Source organism: Aquarana catesbeiana, linkage group LG05 (genome assembly GCF_042186555.1).
Source record: "Aquarana catesbeiana isolate 2022-GZ linkage group LG05, ASM4218655v1, whole genome shotgun sequence".
Lineage (NCBI taxonomy): Eukaryota > Metazoa > Chordata > Amphibia > Anura > Ranidae > Aquarana > Aquarana catesbeiana.
The window spans coordinates 557,849,063-557,868,192 of NC_133328.1; the positions used below are offsets into that span (position 1 = coordinate 557,849,063).

General features: G+C 41.2%; 1 protein-coding gene across 3 annotated transcripts in view; it reads left to right on the forward strand.

Annotated features, from left to right (window-relative positions):
* Positions 1-220: 220 nt before the first annotated feature.
* LOC141145323 (carbonic anhydrase 2-like) overlaps positions 221-19,130 on the forward strand; it is a 55,903-nt gene continuing 36,993 nt past the window's right edge. The window contains exons 1-3 of one of the 3 annotated variants that reach the window (XM_073631901.1): positions 221-351; positions 1,678-1,870; positions 3,036-3,233. In XM_073631901.1, coding sequence (XP_073488002.1) covers positions 1,837-1,870; positions 3,036-3,233 — 232 coding nt within the window. In that variant the 5' untranslated portion in view covers positions 221-351; positions 1,678-1,836. Of the gene's footprint in view, positions 352-546; positions 1,327-1,677; positions 1,871-3,035; positions 3,234-19,130 lie in introns of those variants that run through there. The other 2 variants (XM_073631902.1, XM_073631900.1) reach the window with 2 other exon arrangements.

Here is a 19,130-nt window from a genome sequence, read left to right on the forward strand (position 1 = left end):
TCTGTTATATCAGTCCAAGCGAATACACAGAACCTGTGATCACAACTTCTTGAACCTAATGAACTGTGTAAAGTGTGGCACCCATGAAGTGACTCTCGCTGTAGACGGTAGATGTAGATGCTGAGCTACATACAGATGACATCTCAGAACACAACAAGGGGCTTCTATTCTACAATTTGCCCAGCAGGGGGCAGAAGACGACCAGCGATGGAATGTAATCCCATCCTAATTAATAAAACAGATCACACAAACGCAGTTCTACGTCTCAGAGTAGCAAGGTCAATGTATGATTTATGGCAATGCGTGAGATTTTGGATTATTTTTGGATCATGCCAAGCCAAGGGAGGAAAGGTAAGTGCATGGGAGAAGCTAGAGGTGGTTAGGAGCTGGGGGTGAGTTATTTTGCTGCCTGTGGATGATGGTTTCATGCAAGTGTCTGAATGATTTCCCAATCCTAATGTGATCCGATGTTACACGTTCTTGCAGTTACTGTGTGATGGAGAGAGGAGAGGAGGAGCGCAGGTTTACACAGTGGGTGAGACATGAGCTGTCAGATGCCATTGCTGTGTTAATTCTAGTGCCTATATGTAGCATGCATTTGTGTTGCTTCTAGGATGTCTTACAACTCCTTGCTTTTTGGATGCAATGCATAGGACACCTTGTAACCCCTGCTCACTGGATGCAAAGCTTAGGATACCTTACTGCCCCCTCTTCTTTGGATGCAATGCTTAGGATACCTTACTGCCCCCTCTTCTTTGGATGCAATGCTTAGGATACCTTATTGCCCCCTCTTCTTTGGATGCAATGCCTAGGACACCCCATACCCCCTGCTTTTTGGACAGTAATGCTTAGGATACTTTATAACCCCCTCTTATTTTGATGGAATGCTTAGGATACCTTATACCCCTCTGCTGATTTCAATGCAATGCTTAGGATACCTTACACCCCCTTTTCTTTATTTGGATTCCTGCAAGTGTCCTTCAAAAGCAGACTTCTATAGCTCTTGAAACCCACAAGGTGACCCTTGAGATCCGCTGCAGATTTTTTATTTTTTTTTGGTGATCATACAAAGTTGGTTGAGCATTCAAGAAGACCACATTCAATTACAAGGGACATCATCATGATAAACCTACACTTGACCTTGAACATTCTATTTTATCTTGTGAAGAGGGGAAGAAGTGTTTCTACATCTCCCATTGGATTAGTCAACTCTAGAGGCACGGAGGACTGAACAGTGAGAAGGTGAATCAGACCAAAGGATCATGTTTAGGATAATGCAATGAATGGAGATTTGAATCTGGATCTCCCAACCTTCTCTAATATATAGTAAGTACTCTGTGTGTAAGGTTTGGATTTGGGGTTGCTGATAGTTTTCTTGTCTTACTGCAGTGTGCAAGGTGAAAGCATTATCCTTGGTGATTTAGCTCTGCCGTTTGTAGTTTTATGTGTCACTGTTGACAGGGTAAACTTGCCAGGTCTGGAAGAAGCTCAGTTTGTTATGGGTGCACGTGAATGGCCTCACTGACTTTGTTTGGCGTGCATGTGTACTCTTTATACAGAAGTTAAAGATCAAAAATGGGAGGAGTGCAGAAGAAGGGACAGTCCTTAGAGAACATCATCATCCTCACCCTAAGGGAGAAGAAGGGGTTATTTTTTGTTCTCTCCGCCCTTTAACAGGCTGATCTCTGAGAGCCAAACCCACCTGCTATGGTGTGTGTGAGATGGAGCTGGTGGGACCCTATAAAAGCCCGCAAGAAGAAGCCTGGTGGCTGACACTGACTAACTGGCATCCAGAAGAAGAACTTGACCAGCAGGAGCAGCAGAGAGCCTCTGATCATGGCACACGCTTGGGGATATGGTCCTGACAATGGTGAGTGATGGGGACAGGTGGCCCCCCCTTGCCTTGACACCTACTTACAAGCTCTTCTTGAATGATCTTGGTATGCTAACTGGTGTCACGGTCACTTATTTAAACTAAACTATTTATACATAAACTAAAACAATATATAGCCCAAGAGCATTGGTGATTCCTGAAGAGATCACCCAGGGTTCTATTTTTGAATTTTGTACCTTCAGCATGGAATAGATGATAGTAGTATCAGTTTCTCAGGCAGCCTCCTTGACAGAAATAGAGTGCCCTGGTTTATTCATTACGCTGGATTGCCTTTTCATTAACTTGTAGAGTCCCCTCTGGACTGCAGCAATAAGAAATTAAACTAATTGCATCTGGAAATCTTTCAATGTAAAGACCAGTTTATATGACACTTAGGCTGGTAATTTGTTCTCCTTCAAATAACAAGACACCGGACAGAATTTCTCATTACTTCCCTATATTATAGTATTAAGTGGAAAATATTTATCTTTCACGTAGAGTATTTTTCCATGTTTTCTAAATATATAAATCACCATTAAACTAAAGAAAGAAAAAAATTCCAGTGTTTCATCATGTTTGACCTTGACATCTCATCACAGGCATAATTATAAATTATTTTATAAATAAAAAATTATTAACAAAATGTCCCATCTACAGCATGATTCTGACCATTTGGAACATTAATTGGTATTAACACGTGTAATCTTAGGCTTTCCCATTGAGGATTTTTCTTCCCATGCCACAAAGTGCAGCAATGTCCTTTGATTGAGTTAATATTAGTGTGGACTGTCCGATGTAGACTCTTACAAATACAATATTAACTAAAAAGGTACTGATTAAACTTTGAATCCTGTTGCAACATGCTAACGTTTTCATTTAATTTTGACCTTGAGAAACCTTGTCAGTTTTTATAGTACATTCTTGATCTCTCATGGCCATTCAGTCCCAATGCTGATAGACAGAGGACCATTTCTAGGTACTGTACATTGTATAAAATAAAGCTTTTTAAAGTAGTATGATACAAATATGAGTTTATATTGTAAATCTTCTGTTACGTGCTTTGCTTGGTTTGTGCACTAAGAAAGAATGACGAGTTTGAAGATCTGACCATGAAATAACATCATCGTAATTAACTTTTTTTCTTCCTTTTTTTTCATTGTAGGACCCGACACTTGGCATGAGTCCTTCCCTATCGCTCTGGGTGATACCCAGTCCCCTATTAACATTGTCACAAGTGAAGCCAAACATGACCATAAACTTCATCCTTTGACCATTAACTATGATCCATCAACTGCCAAACTCATCATAAATAATGGCCATTCTTTCAACGTGGAGTTTGAGGATTCCGACAACAGATCAGGTCAGTTTTATTAGCATTTAATGGGAATATTATGGATCAGTGACCTTTCTTTAGATTATAATGGTTAGCAGGAAATTGTAATAATGGTAGTGCTGATGTTCTGCATATGATAATTAGGTTTTTAGCATGTACTAAATCCACACAAATAAAGAGACTTATTTACTGCTAAGCTGCAGGTAGATTGGCAAAATTACATTTCACCCAGTTATGTATTATTTCATAGAACTAGCATAATTATCATAATTTATATAAGTCTTCCACAATCCACTGCACTGCAGCACTCACAATAAGAGAAGAAGGGGCAGCACTCTGAGCCAGTCAGGGCTTTATAGCTTTACACATTCTAATGCCCTGTACACACGGTCGGACATTGATCGGACATTCCGACAACAAAATCCTAGGATTTTTTCCGACAGATGTTGGCACAAACTTGTCTTACATACACACGGTCACACAAAGTTGTCAGAAAATCCGATCGTTCTGAACGCGGTGACGTAAAACACGTACGTCGGGACTATAAACGGGGCAGTAGCCAATAGCTTTCATCTCTTAATTTATTCTGAGCATGCGTGGCACTTTGTCCATCAGATTTGTCTACACACGATCGTAATTTAAAGGATCGGATTTTGTTGTCGGAAAATTTTATAGCCTGCTCTCAAACTTTGTGTGTCGGAAATTCCAATGGAAAAAGTCCGATGGAGCCCACACACGATCGGAATTTCCAACAACAAGCTCCGATCGCACATATTCCGTTGGAAAGTCCGATCGTGTGTACAGGGCATTACAGTCAACTCTTGGAACATGCTGACTGCAAGAGAGAACAGAGTGATGACCTTATCAGTGTGCTGCATCTACTTCTTTGCCCACTCAAAACCTGTAAAGAAGAAACAGAATACCCCTTTGCTAAAGTTTTTAATCATGTTTTGTTTTTTTTAGTCAGCTAAAGACTTTATGTAGAAAAAGTTTGTACAGGTTCAACATGGAGTAGACATGTGCATGACGAAAACATTTGTTTCGTTTAGATTCATTTATTTCGTTAAATTTGGTTGGTTCGTTCAATTCATATTAGGGATTTGTATTCAGAATTCGTTTTGTCTTTTTTTCAAATTTTATTTGAACTTATCTGTCTTTTTTAGATTGAAAATGTTCAAACCGATAAATTTTAAATCGGTCGAAACTAAAATGTTATTATTTTTTTCGATTCGAATGCAGCAAATTGAACAAACAAAAGAAAAATCTTCACCAAATGATTACAATAAGTCTTTAAATCACCTTTGGCTTAACAAAAACAGCATTATTTCAAAATGGACTATAATAACACACATTGGGGTTGATTTACTAAAGGAAAATCCACTCTGCACTACAAGTGCACTGCAAGTGCACTTGAAGGTGCACTTGGAAGTGCAGTCACTGTAGATCACTGTAGATCTGAGGGGAAGCTCTGAAATAAGGGGAAGCTCTGCTGATTTTATCATCCAATAATGTGCAAGCTAAAATACTGTTTTTTATTTTCCTTGCATGTCCCCCTCAGGTCTACTTGTAGTGCAAAGTGGATTTGTAAACCCCCATAGTCTTTGATTTCAGAACTATGTTTACAGTTCAAATTCAAATGGAATTCGATGTAAAATTAGATTAGAATTTCAATTAGAATTTTGGAAATTCGGACAAATTTTGTTTCGTTATTCGGAGCATTCGGTAAACTTCGCTTATACTGTAATTCAGGTGTTTGGATATATCCGAATCTCCGAATACCGAAAAAATCGACCTTATATTAATTCGGAACGGAACGAACCGCACACATCTAACATGGAGTATACCAGTCCAGGTTACATAGAACACATCTAATAACTATAAGGAAAGACGGGGTATTTTTAATTATAGTAAATACCAGTGAAGTCACCGTCTAGCCTATGCTGTGATGCAGGGGTGCATGAATTGCAACACGGTGTATGAATTTCTGCAGCATAGTAAGTTGTTTGTCTGGTTGGGGGTTCAGCTTTAAAGCCCAACTCCAGGCAACTGAATAGTGATCCCTTGCAGTGGAGCTGTGCCTGCACTGCAAAAGTTAATGCCTCATTTTGGTTTAGGGGAAGAAAAAAGAAGATTCACTTACCCTATTCTCCACGTTTTCTTGCAGTTAGACTGGTCCCTGCAGCTTCTTCTTCCCCACGCTCCAGGGTCCTGACGTCATCAAGACCAAAGCAGGGTCTATAGCTCTGCACTGGATGTGATGATGCTGAAGGACAGTCCAGTACCGAAGTGTGGGGGAGAATCATCTTCCTTTGCAGTTGGGCTTTAAAGAAGAAAAAAGTATTTATCCCATGAAGTGGGGCGATGCCCTCACTGCATGGGTTAACTGCTCCTTTTCATCTAGGGGTTTGCGGAACAGAGATATCTTACGTAATCCGCTGACCGCAAGACCGGTCCCTGCCATTTCTGCCCCCCCGCATGCTAGCAGTCTTGTGAATGGACTGTTCCTGACGTCATCATGCCCATAGACTGGCTCTGGATATGACGACGGCAGGAACAGTCCACAGATGGATGTGGGGGATCATGTTTTTCCGGAGGATTGAAGGACTGGGCAAGTACAGCTTTCCCTTCTACACAAAATGAGCAGTTATCCCATGCGGTGCAGGCAGAGCCCCACTGCATTGGAGAATAACATTTTTTCATGGAGTTCTTCTTTTATGATCTGATGCTCTGTAACCTGTGGCAAGCAATTAGAGTCAGTTTTCAGAGGCGTGAAGTGAACAGACTATTGAAATCTATTTTCTGATAGGCTGCTGTGAACTATTAGATACCGCTGTTCATTGAACTATTGTTAAACACCTCTTGCAGGCTCGCGTAATAAGGCAGTGAAAATACATTGCAAATAGCGGTAACCTATAGCAGTAAATCAGATTTAATATTTTACTATCCTCGTATCAAATTGAAAGGAATGGTTGCTAATGCCATCAGTTGCTGCACTTGACTTACAGTCATTGCACCTTGAACTACCTTAAAGGGTGAGTTCATACCAATCTGATAATTCCGTTATTAGTAGACATTAGAGAGCTGAATCACCCACTGTGTTACCACATCTATCATGGATTCTGCCAGTATGATCTCTGTGATCCCATTTACCTTGGCACGGTTTTGAATGCATGATGTGTAGGTGTGCTTGAGTAATATTAGAGAGACCTCTTGTCATCCCTGTTGGATTATGTTTTGGTTTTATACTGGGAAGATTGCAGCTTGGATAGTGAGACTCCCCATGTGGCAGAAGAAGGAGCTAGACATTGAGGTGGAACATACAAAGTGGGGAAATACTACCACAGCCAATAAAGTGGTTGTAAATCTCAGACATGAAATATTAAAAGAACTTACAGGGGGCACAAACACCTAGTGCATTACCCAAGGTTTATTAAAGAAAACCAAACAGCCAAGTGAATACTCACAAACGACAAAAGCAACTACGCATGAGCTCTCCCCGAAATGCGTCAGCTTGCCGACATCGCCAACTGCTCGGTCATCCATTGCCACGTTGATTGACCATCAGAGAGTGTCATGCGGAATTGCTTCTGTCGTTTGTGAGTATTCATTTGGCTGTTTGGTTTCCTTTAATAAGCCTTGGGTAATGCACCAGGCGTTTGCGCCCCCTGTGAGTTCTTTTGCAGTTTCTAGTTGGATTTCCCTGTCTGAGGAGGGCTGCAGCGCTGAAGAATTTTCCTTTGAGATTGTATAGACCGTGCATTCGTTACTGACTGGTGACTGGCCTTTTGAGCGCTGGAGAAAGCGTTTGTTGAGACATGAAATATGAACAAAGCAGCATATCTCTCTATAGTGTGTACTTGTCTCTGTCCAAAGCACTAAGTGTCACTTCTGTCTGCTGTCTGGTCCCTGCGCTATTTGCGTGAGTAACTTCTGACAAGTTTTCCTGACACCAAGAGAAAAAAGGTGACAGGGGAGATAGCTCCAGCACACAGCCTGTGATTAACAGCCTCAGCTCTGTTCTTGCGTGCTGTGTGGAGGGGGGGTGTCTCTTCCCTTCAATCAGCTCTCAGAGTTCTCCTCACTGAGCTCTGCAGAGTGTAAATTCAGCTCTCTGCTCAGATAAGCTGTATAAAGTCTGGACTTTGAATCCATGTAGAGAAGAGAGGTTGCCGGTAACCAGGTACAACTTATGTAGGAGGATTTGTTTAATTTCTGCATATCACCTGAGGTTAGTCACTTTACTGGGTATATGTAAGGGTTTACAACCACTTTAAATAAAAAATACGACTGAGGGATTTGACTCCATAGTGCAGGGGTCTCAAACTGGCGGCTCACCAGCTGTTGCGGAACTACAAGTCCCATCATGCCTCTGCCTGTGGGAGTCATGCTTGTAACTGTCAACTTTGCAAATGCCTCATGGCACTTGTAGCTCTGCAACAGCTGGAGGGCCGCCGGTTTGAAACCTGTGCTTTAGTGTCTAGTAAGGAGTAATATATTTGGGTGGACTGATGCATTAATAAGCCTGACAGCTTGCTGTATATGCAGCAAAACAAAACAAAAAACATGCAGGGTCTGTGTTGTATCACCCATGTGAGCTATCCAGAAAATTGTGAATGATTCTTTCTCTGAACTTTCTATACCTGTCAAGTCTGGATCATGAAGTTACAGGTGCACACCTTTTCAAGGTTACTGCTGGCTTATCTGTAATAGATATGGTGTGTACACAAAAGTCATTCAAATCTGTAGCCTTCTACCGTAATATTACCTGCAGTTTACACTACCTGTAGGGAAGAAAAACCTCGACACCGCAAATGACTTTCCATACTGCTTTGCCCTGCAATGCAAGTTCTCACAGAGATAACTGTTAAAGCGTACCTGTCAAACATATTGCATACATACCATTCATTTACTGTGTGTTTCTAGTACCCAGGGAATTTACAGGCTGAACAATGATTAAGCTAGCTGCCCATAAAGTGTATTTGAACAGGAACTTCATTTGTGGGTGGATACTCTCACACTGAATCACATATTGGCAATGGAGGCCTGGGCCAGTACTAGTAAGGTGTGTTGGGCTGGTGGCCCTTTGTGGAGATACTTCACCATTTAGAAATGGACCAGAATAGGACCCATAGTCAATAACAGCTGCTGGATGTTATAGATACCTGCCCCATTTTTGAAACCTGATAACAACTTCTGGTATAGGGAAGTCTTCCTGTGCCAACCTCCTTCACAGCTCAGAGATGTCATGTGACTGAAGGACGAAAGTAGTAAAGAAAGCTGATGTTGGAAGATATAAAATGGTGTGTCGCAATTAAGGATTTGTTTGGGTTTGGTCCAAGCCATGTAGGAAGCTCTCAGTGCTGGGTCAATCAGATACAGGTGGGGATTCCTCACACCCTCAGCTCGAGGCCATATTGGGTCAACAACACTGATCAAATATGGCCACATGGTCACATTAGGACAATAATATCTACCTAATATGGCCATTGATGTCACGAACATCCACACACCTTTGTGTACGTTCAGCTGAGGGGTGGTGAATCCCCTACTCACAAATGATAAGGGCTGCACTGACCGCTTTCGTCCAGGTTCATCCAACCATAGGTTCAGATTAAGCGCAAGCTCAACCCTAGTCGCAATAATTCCCACCAATCATTGCATGGATCATTCTCTTTAGCCCACACAAATCTATTCCTAGGATTAAAGAGCTAGTTAGTTGTGTTTGCCCTCTAGGCCAAAGGTTCCCATTCCATCCCACTCTTATATCTGTCAGTGTTGTTTGGGTTTGCCATCCTCACTCCCCTAATTTAAAATAAATAATAAGAGAATGAGACCCCCGAACTTATGTGCATTTTTGTTTAATGTAGCAATATATGATTATAGTAATTCAGTGAGTATGCAGTCACTGTCAATAGGAAAAAATGTGTTAAAACCCTTGTCAGGTTTTTATTGGTATTTGTATCCCCCCAGGAAGATTCCTCCTCCCAACTTGAAAACAAGGTTATGAGAAATGTAACATTTTACGGTTGTCACCAAGCACAAGAATTGAGGGGAAACCTGTTTCTGTGAAAACTGCCTAAAAGAGGGAATTTTCCTTACTTAAGGCTTCATTCACACTTGGTATTTCCAAAATGTGCTACAAAGCGTACAGAAAACGTGCGTTTTGATGCACATTGTGGAAATGCACTGCAAAAGCACGTTGTGCTTGCGGTGCCATTGATTGTTAGAGGCACCCCAAGTGTGGGTAGTAGGCACACATATGTCAGACATTTTGTCACGCAGAAAACATGCTACAAATTTGACAAAACGTGCGCTGCAAAAACGTGCCATGCTGCACCCCAAAAAAGGTTTTGGAGCTTCTTTGGGGTGTTTGTCACAGAAAGAGCAGCCCATTCGACTGAAAAAAAACGCAAGCGGAAATGCGAGTTCCTGCTATGCTCAGGTGTGAACCCAGCCTTAGAGAGACTTCCTTACACTTCCTGTGACAAAAATTACAGGTGCCGCTCAACCACCAGATCCTTTTGCATGACAAACAACTAGGAGTGCCGGCAAGGGCAGAGCTTGTCCCAGCTCAAAACATCCAGTAGGGAAAGGAAGTCCTAAAAGTCGCACGTCAAAGAAAACCATGTATAACAGCCTCAGCCCGGGCTCCAACCAGGCCACGCCCCCAAGGTGTTTCACTCCGCACTGGAGCTTCCTGTTGTGTATCCTTGAGAGGAAGTTAATGGGATACTTTCCAAAAAAGAAAAATGGCAGCAGTTTCACTATTCTCTATTTTATTCAAAACTTTAAATATTTTGGCTACAGATACTATAAGCCTGTGTAATTATTTTCATGGAAGGTTGTATTTTTTTATACACTGTGATGCAAATTGTGCTGTTTAGTATGTGTCTATATGCATCGTGCGTCTATCAGCAGAAGGGAGTGACGGGTAGGGCCTTTTCTGGCTACAGTGTCATTCTTGATAAGTTGGCTAAGGGTGAAGTTACTAGCTCTATGTAGTCATTGTTATTATATAGTTACCTTTGACAGCTTACTAGATCAGTCATGGACTCTTTGATGGACTGTTTTGGAAGGGTGTGTGAATAACAACTCAGGCATCATTTAAATTGTCTACAGTATATTAGGTTAAACTTGAAGATCATGTTTTTTATCACCCCCGTTCACTACATAGCATTATAGCCTTAAGATATCTATCTATGGTTATCATAGGATCATAGGATATCTATGGCTATCAGAAAATAGTTCTGCAGTACTTGTAATTTTTACAGTTTGAGATGAAATTCAGTTTGTTGGATGCAAGCGATGGAAGGACATTACCAGCTGGCCTTGCCTGTGGGCAGGATGCCTGTCTCTAGGTTTGTAGCTGATAGAGTTTTATTCTCCAGGGTGCACATAGTAAATACTTTGCTGCAGGTTATATCATTGATTGCCAGGGCATAGGGCATATCTAAGCAAAAAAAGAGAAGGGAGAGGGATCTCAGCTCCTCCTTAATAGCGTCCGGTGTTCTCTGGTGAGTAATGCTTGGCCATATATCAGCCTCACCTTATAGAGATTCGACCGGTTCCACCGTCTATTTGGGGTGTTTCCAATATAGAGATAAACATTGGAGACCCCCAAATGTGGTTGTCCTCTGAATTGAACATATACTCATAGAAACAAATTTGTGAAAGTCACACAGCAATTCTTCAGGGAGGACAAGCCGGTGGTGAAACTATTAATCATTTATCGATTATCCATGTTGAAAAACATCCAGAAAAATTGTAACAAACATTTACATAAAATACAGTACAAAAAAGTGTATCTCTATTCCCAATACATGTTAAAAAGACCGAATGTCTCAATAGGACATTGGTGGCCACCATATTCCAATTCCACCTTACATATCCCTCACTCTCACACCCACACACACATGCAGATCTCAATCGATCAACAGATCGATAGAGATTGGTAGTATGCAATTCCTTGAACACAGGGATAGTACCGGTACTTATAACTGAGTTATCCTCATGAATGATGTACACGTGTTCATGGCTGTTTTTCTTCAATGAGAAGGAAAGGAAAGTTTGTAAATAATGCTAGTGCTGTGTGAAAGTTCCTTGTTAGTTCCATTACTCTAACTTAGAAAACTTCCATACTATGATGTGTGCACATGATAATTGGAGATCACAGGTAAGTGACACAAGGTATCAAATAGAATGTAGCACATATACTTTGCTTGTTAGATATAACTGACTTTACCAGCAGCAATCGAGGGATATCATACGGCTCACCATATCTTGTAGTTGAGGGATGTTTGCAGCCTCCGGCATCTAGACGGGATCATCGTGATCGATTGGTTACCGTCACAGCCGCTGCGAAGAGATCCAGTTCACAGGTGATAGAGCAGTTTCCTCCGTTAGTGGTGGGTGCACTCATCAAATGTTCAGGAAGTCTTTTCCTCAATATTGCTACATAGATGTCACCCGTAATTATAACTGTCGTGGTCAGTCTCTGGCGTTAGCTGTCGGACTGAAGGAATTTAGAGGGGGGGGGGGGAAGCTGGACAAATAGATGGCAGTCCCGGTGTCCTCCTCACGGATACCATGTAGTCCTGATGCCAGATGTCTTTTCATAGGGCATATCTAACCTTCCCTGGACTCTGGAGGAAAATGTAGGCGCAATGCCTAACTCAAGATAGCACTCTTAAGCACTAGAGTCCCTTTATATTATGTGTGAAAGTGCTAGATCTAATAAACATTCAATTTACAGGTTGGCAACAGGCCAGAACCTTTGTACAGCTACTTTGGGCTGAAGCTGGACTCCCCAGCACACAAATTAAATTGTACTGTTCCTGGGAAGCTCAGCCTCCTTCCTTTGATTAATTATTTCATTGGCATTATGTCACCTCCACTGCTAACGATTTTTGTGCAGGGCCAGAGTTCAGGGCCATGAACCTAGTTGCACCTGTACTGCCTCTATTGGTACATTACTAATGCATCTTATATAACACTAGAGTGCATGTTTATTGAGACCAGATTACATTTCAACAACAAAATAAACTTGGAAACCAGCTAAAATGTGCCACACAAAATGCTGAAATCATATGCTGATTGCTAAAATTCTATTCATGTCCATAACCAATGGTCCCCAAACCCCATGGGCCAGAACAGTGTTTCTCAACTCCAGTCCTCAAGGCACCCTAACAGGTCATGTTTTATGTTTTCTGGATTTCCCTCTGATGAAACAGCTGTGGTAATTACTAAATCAGTGAAACTGATCAAATCACCTGTGCAAAATAATGGAGAGCCTGAAAACATGACCTGTTGAGGCGCCTTGAGGACTGGAGTTGAGAAACACTGGGCCAGAAGCAGCCCTCTGCTCGCCTTTAACAGGCCCTTGGGGCACTATTTTTCCCACTGACACTAACAATGGGGCACTATTCCTCCTTTGACACCAAGCATGGGGCACTATTTATCCCCTTGACACACTGACACCAACAATGGGGCATTATTTCTCCTTATGATACCAACAATGGGGAACTATTTATCCTACTGACACCAAGTATGGGGCATTATTTCTCCCAATATCACCAACTATAGAGCACTATTCCTCCTACTGTCACCAACAATGGGGCACTATTCCGTCTACTGTCACTAACAATGGGTCACTATCCCCTACCGACACTAACAATGGGGCAGTATTCCTCCTACCTTCACCAGCAGTGGGCACTTTTCCTTCCAATGACACCACCAATGGGGCACCATTCCTCCTACTGACATTAACGATGGGACAATATTCCTCATATTGACACGAACAATGGGGGACATTGTTGCTCCTTCCACTCTCAACAGGGTCATTCTTTTGTTTGTTTGGAGGTCAGTGAACAGGCACTTTGTTTACAAAGTTTGATATAGCAGTGATCATTGCAATTATTATTGGAGATTGGGTTTGATTGTCTTGCGTTAAGAAATATTTTCAGATAACAATTCTTACTTTTCATATATCTTAACATAAGTATAACAGAACTTTGAATCCTTATCCCAATCCAACTAACTCTTATCAAAATCCATCAGTAATAAGGAACTTCCATGTCCATTTTTCCTAGCTTTCCCTTTTTGGGGACTAAACATTGAAAAACTCCTTCCAAGATGCCGCTGGCTGGGACTTAAGTTATGTTTCCTTCTGGCAGAGAAAAAAACAATGTAGTTAGATTGGTAAACGTGTAGCTCAGAACATTGCAAAGCTTTACACATCAGTGATAGACAAAACTCTATTTATAATTATTTATTTATATTTAAACTGTGTATTTCTCGCTGAACGCGATTGGTATGTGAAGCTTTTGTAATGCGGCTTTCATAACAGCTTGATAGTTCCCCAGATAGATACACAGCTCATAGTGGATGCAATAAAGCGAGCAGTAAATGATTGTGCTAATTGATTTCCCTACGGTGGAGGGGAATTTAAACCTGAGCAAGTGTTAAAAAAAGGGAGCGTGTAGGAAACCCCCCTGTGTCAGATCACAGTGCCCCCACACAAGCTTCTGGATGGTAAGCAATGGTGCTGCAATAAAACCAACTATCAGAGTGTTTCATTGCACAGCTTATTACAGTTAGTTATGTTCGCTGTACAGAGCTATGCTCCTGCTGAGAGGTTCATAAAAAAACATGTCATAAGAAGAGAGTTTACCGTGAGTGATGTTGCCTATGTTAGTTAATGAGTGCTCTTGCCAAAGTAAAGTTTGTTTTATCTGAAATGTTTATTTTATGGGCCCATGTAGATGGGCGTTGCTTGTCAAACACTGCCTTTTGCATTCAAGTGCAACGCTGTTCAAATGTATACGTTCAAATGCAATTTGTAGCCAAAAGCTGCATTTGACCTTCTTTCAAAGGCATTTTAATAGGACCTGCTGCATCCAAAGCTGTCCTCTGAACTTTCATCCACACAACACCATTGAAGTATATGGAATACTGCTTACCTGCATTTGACAGGCTTGGAAACGCACATGACATGATCTGCAATAGATCTCTTCAAGCTTCAGCAAAGGTCAGATCTTAAGATGGTCATAGAGGGGCCAGAGGGTTGAACAGATTCCCCCATCCACACAAGCCAGGTGCTATTGTAGAATACACTGATTGAATGAAAATATCTCAACATCCCATTCAACAAAAGTTGATTGTTAGATTGATCCATCTAGTAAATCCCTTTATGAGCAGCTTTACTGATATGAGAGGTCTTGGTGGGTGCTAATGGCTCATATCATTCAGGAAACAATGGGATCATTTGTTTTCTGATCGCCTGTTTTGATGGGCTTAGGACTTGACATCAGTTTAACATGAATTTGAGATCATTCACAATTCATTGAAAGGTTCATTAACCTGTAACAGGTGCATCAGAGCTTCTATCTCCTATGTGATTCTTCGACAGCATTAGGAACACACCACCCAGCCTAGGAAGTCTCTGCAAACCTCCATACTCAGTGCAAAAAGGGAAAGGCTGGCGCCATGAAAATCAGATAAAACATTATTCTTTATTAATACAGGTGAAAAACAGTCATAAAAATCCAACGCATTTCTGCCATAAGTTAAGGCCTGAAAAATGAAACACGTTGGTGTTTTATGGCTGTTTTTCACCTGTATTAATAAAGAATAATGTTTTAGCTGATTTTCATGGCACCAGCCTTTCCCTTTTTTCATTAACTTGTAGTTGACCAGCTTCAAGTAGATTTTGAATTCCCATAGACTTGTATTAGAATGCAGAACCCGTTTGATGTGAACTAAATAGCCTGTTGGCACATGCCCTAAAAGTGTATCTGCTGGAACAAAATGTGAAAAAAATATCTATCAGACAGTGAAGTTTGTAAGTTTGTATTCATGGAAGACAACCTTCACTGCAAGTGTTAGGTGCAGATTAAGGCAAACCAGAACAGAGAATATTGAGGCTGTTATTTCTGATCAGTTGTTCTTAAAATGCTAGTTCTTAGGTTGTCCTGCTGATTCAGAGCCTACAGGGCTTTCTGCGGAACTGTCTTGGAATGAATATGCAGATCTGGAGTTCTGACTTTATACTCTGCATGATTGTTCTGGGTCAAAGACTTACAAAGCCCCTGAGCTAGAGTGGGAGGCTAGCAACTGCAGCTTCCCGTGTTTATCTACAGGTCCCCTTCGATAGCTGGATAGGTCCCCTTCGATAGCTGGATAGGTCCCCTTCGATAGGATGTGATGGTGAGAATTCACCAGAGCAAAGACTTTTTGCTTTGGTAATTGAGGTATATACGTTGTGAATTCTGTATACCAGGGATATGCAATTAGCGGACCTCCAGCTGTTGCAAAACTACAAGTCCCATCATGCCTCTGACTCTGGGTGTCATGCTTGTGGCTGTCAGTCTTGCTGTGCCTCATGGGACTTGTAGTTCTGCAACAGCTGGAGGTCCGCTAATTGCATATCCCTGCTGTATACCTATTTGTTGCCTTTCCATAATAGGCTCCTCATGTGTCACCTGCCTGTAAGATTTATTTCACATTGAAGTAGCTTCTTCAGTAAATCAAAGCACAATACTCATCCCTCTCTTTGTTTGCATTTCCCAGGTTGGCTAATTTGTCATGGGAACTATATTACATGATGGATTATGATGAGCATTGTGGAAATTGTGGCCAAACTATGTGGAAACTGTAAATGAGTAGCTAGGCTGTGATGACTGCCAGGGGCGTGTGTGTTTTATAGCGATATTAGTGAATTATCTGGGTTATATTGATAAGGTATCAAAATAAGGAGCACGTATTTAATGAATTTAGCTCAAATGTAATTGAAAATTAATATTGTGTATCAAGCTATTAAATATCTGGCTTGGTCTGTGTTTAAACGCCATGTGTTTTTGAATCAGTTTGTATGCAACTGAATTATTTATTGCATGCACATTTAGATTAATGAATATGGGAGTCAAATTAAATAAAGAGTAAAGGCTGAACTTCAGGCAGATATGAAGAAAAATGAAAATATGCAGTTGTGTATTTTCTTTAAAAATAGTTAGTTGTGTTTTTCTAGAATGCTATCACCAGCATAGTGTCTTGTTCTGTGTCATTGACTAGTCAGCAGAATGGGGTGAGAAGGTGACACCACTCTACTCCTTCTGTCCCAGATAAAAAGCTGCCAGCCTCCTGATAGAGATGTATTGATCACAAAAGCTTTCACATTTTATATTTCAACTGTATATTTAGTTTGCATTGAGCTATACGTTTTCTGTAATGATAGAGTTGAAAAGACGTGCTGAACTTATAAGAGTTGGTATAAATACTTTAGCTGACATTTTCTTCAAAAAGCCACATAGATAAATGATTTAATTGTGCTGCAGTGCCAGTTATCCAAAGGCAATACTGCATTATGAATCCGTTCACACAGCGCCCCCTACTGTCGCATTACCCTGCACAACCTAAAGAACCTCCTAATATAGCACCTCCATGGCACTTCATTGGGTTGTAGAATCCTGTGGTGGGGTCCTAGTTTAGGTATTTGACTTTGACTTGTGTGATTCCCAGATGTGATCACTCTGTGGCGACTCATGCCCTCTTTAAGAGGGCAAGAGTTGTGGTTCCTGTCTGATTTAAATACTAAAGCAGAACTAAAGGCAAAGCTTTTTTGCATTTTGGATGAAGTAAGGGAGAGTTATAACCTCTGTCAAGTTTTCTGCCTGCTTTGTCCTATTGGAGAGATTTCCCTTCACTTCCTGTCCTATAGACAAAACAGAGAGTGAGAGGAAATCTCACTTAATTTATAGCAGCTCTCCATTCACTACATTCATATGATTAGACTCTTTAAATGAAAGCAATATTAAACCTAAAAGTACACATTTATTATACAGTATTGCAGCTTACCAATTCTTTTTCTTTATTTTTATATTCATTTATTTTTGGCAAAAAGAATACAGGGACGATCAACAGAAAGTGCAATGGCTGCATTAGCTTTCTTTTTTAGACTTATTTCATTTATTTCCATCTGGTAATCCAGCCAGTGAGCCTGTTGTTTTTCAACAGAACAAGCTGCCCTGTAAATGTAGCAGTTACAGGGTTAAGACAAACCATTTAACATTGATGGTCAGCTTTTCTTTATGTAAAACCTTTATCCTGAAAGGAAAAAAAAATGCTGTAACTGTCTATAAATTGTTAGCTGGTGTCTGGCTTCAATTTGTTAGTGTATCTAAATCTGCTAGTACAACACTCCCTTCCCCGTAGACTGGCAATGCTGCTATCCAAAGGTGCCCCCTATGCTCCTTCATCCACAGTGGAGGCACTCTAATACAGGAGGCGTGTTACTGGCCAGATCACCAGGCGAAGGCAGAAGGGGAAAAAAAACATGAAAATATAAAACAAATGCAGCCATCGCATCTAATGATTGGGAAGCTGCAATGTATTACATTTTTTGTTTTGGGTTTAATACAACTTTAACCACCTCCAGCCTGCCGTATTGTTAAATTACAGGCGGGTGGCGGCTCCCTCGTTCTGTGACAACATCATATGATGTTGCCCCGCTCTTGCCGCATTTGTAGTGTGGACAGTAGTGCACTGTCCCTGGGACATGGCACATCACCGATCCCGGTAAAGAGCCAATGACAAGGCTCTCTACCCATGTGATCAGCTGTACCATCACAACTGATCACATGTATTCAAGGAAATGCCGGTTATCGGTATTTCTTTCCTCAAATTAACAGCGTGTGAGGAGAAGAGAGCCAATCAGCAGCATTTCCTCACAGGGAAGATATGCACAGACAATCAGGGCACTGATTATCGGTGCAGCCCAAACAGTGCCCAGCAGTGATGCCAATAAATGCCCATCAGTGATACCAATCAGTGCCCGTCAGTGCTGCCTTTAGTGCCCATCAGTTCATCAGTGCCACCCATCAGTGCCCATGAGTGCCGCCAATCAGTGCCCATCAGTGCCGCCAATCAGCACCCATAAGTGCCGCCTATCCGTGCCGCCTGTCAGTGCCCATAAGTGGGACCTATCAGTGCCACCTATCATTGCCCATCAGTCCCCATTAGTGCTGCTTATCAATGCTCATTATTGCTGCCTATCAATGCCCATCAGTGCCACCTATTAATGCTGCCTATCAATGCTCATCAGTGCTACATATTACCCTGTTTCCCCGAAAATAAGACCTAGCGTGATTGTCGGTGATGGCTGCAATATAAGCTCTACCCCCCAAATAATGCAGCCATCACCGACAATCACATGTACCTGCTCATCAGTGCCACCTCAGTGCCCTTTAGTGCCGTCTGATCAGTGCAGCCTGTAAGTGCCCATCAGTGAAGGAGAAAAATTACTTATTTACAACATTTTATAACAGAAACGAAGAAAAAATTTATTTTTTAAAATTTCTGTCTTTTTTCATTTTTTTTTTAGCAAAAAATAAAACCCAGTGGTGATTAAATACCATCAAAAGAAAGCTCTATGGGGTTGATTTACTAAAGGCAAATAGACTGTGCACTTTGTAGAGTGCAGTTGCTCCAGAGTTTAGTAAATGAGGTAAAGCTTCACTTTGCAAAGAATACCCAATCACATGCAAGGAAAATAAAAAAAAAAATGAATTTGTGCTTGCACGTGATTGGATGATGGAAGTCAGCAGAGCTTCTGCTCATATACTGAGCTCTGAAACAATTACACTTTCAGAGTGCAATTGCACTTTGCAAAGTGCACAGTCTATTTGCCTTTAGTAAATCAACCTCTATCTGTCTCAAAAAAATGATAAAAATTTTGTTTAGGTACAGTGTTGCATGACCGCGCAATTGTCATTCACAGTGGCATACCTTCCAACATTTTGAGATGGGAATGAGGGACGCCTACTAGCAAATGTATGTAGGCATAGGACACACCCCCAGCCACACCCCCTTAAAGGTGAATTAACCAAAAGAAAGGGTAATTAAATCCACAATGGGCTTTTTTTTACCACT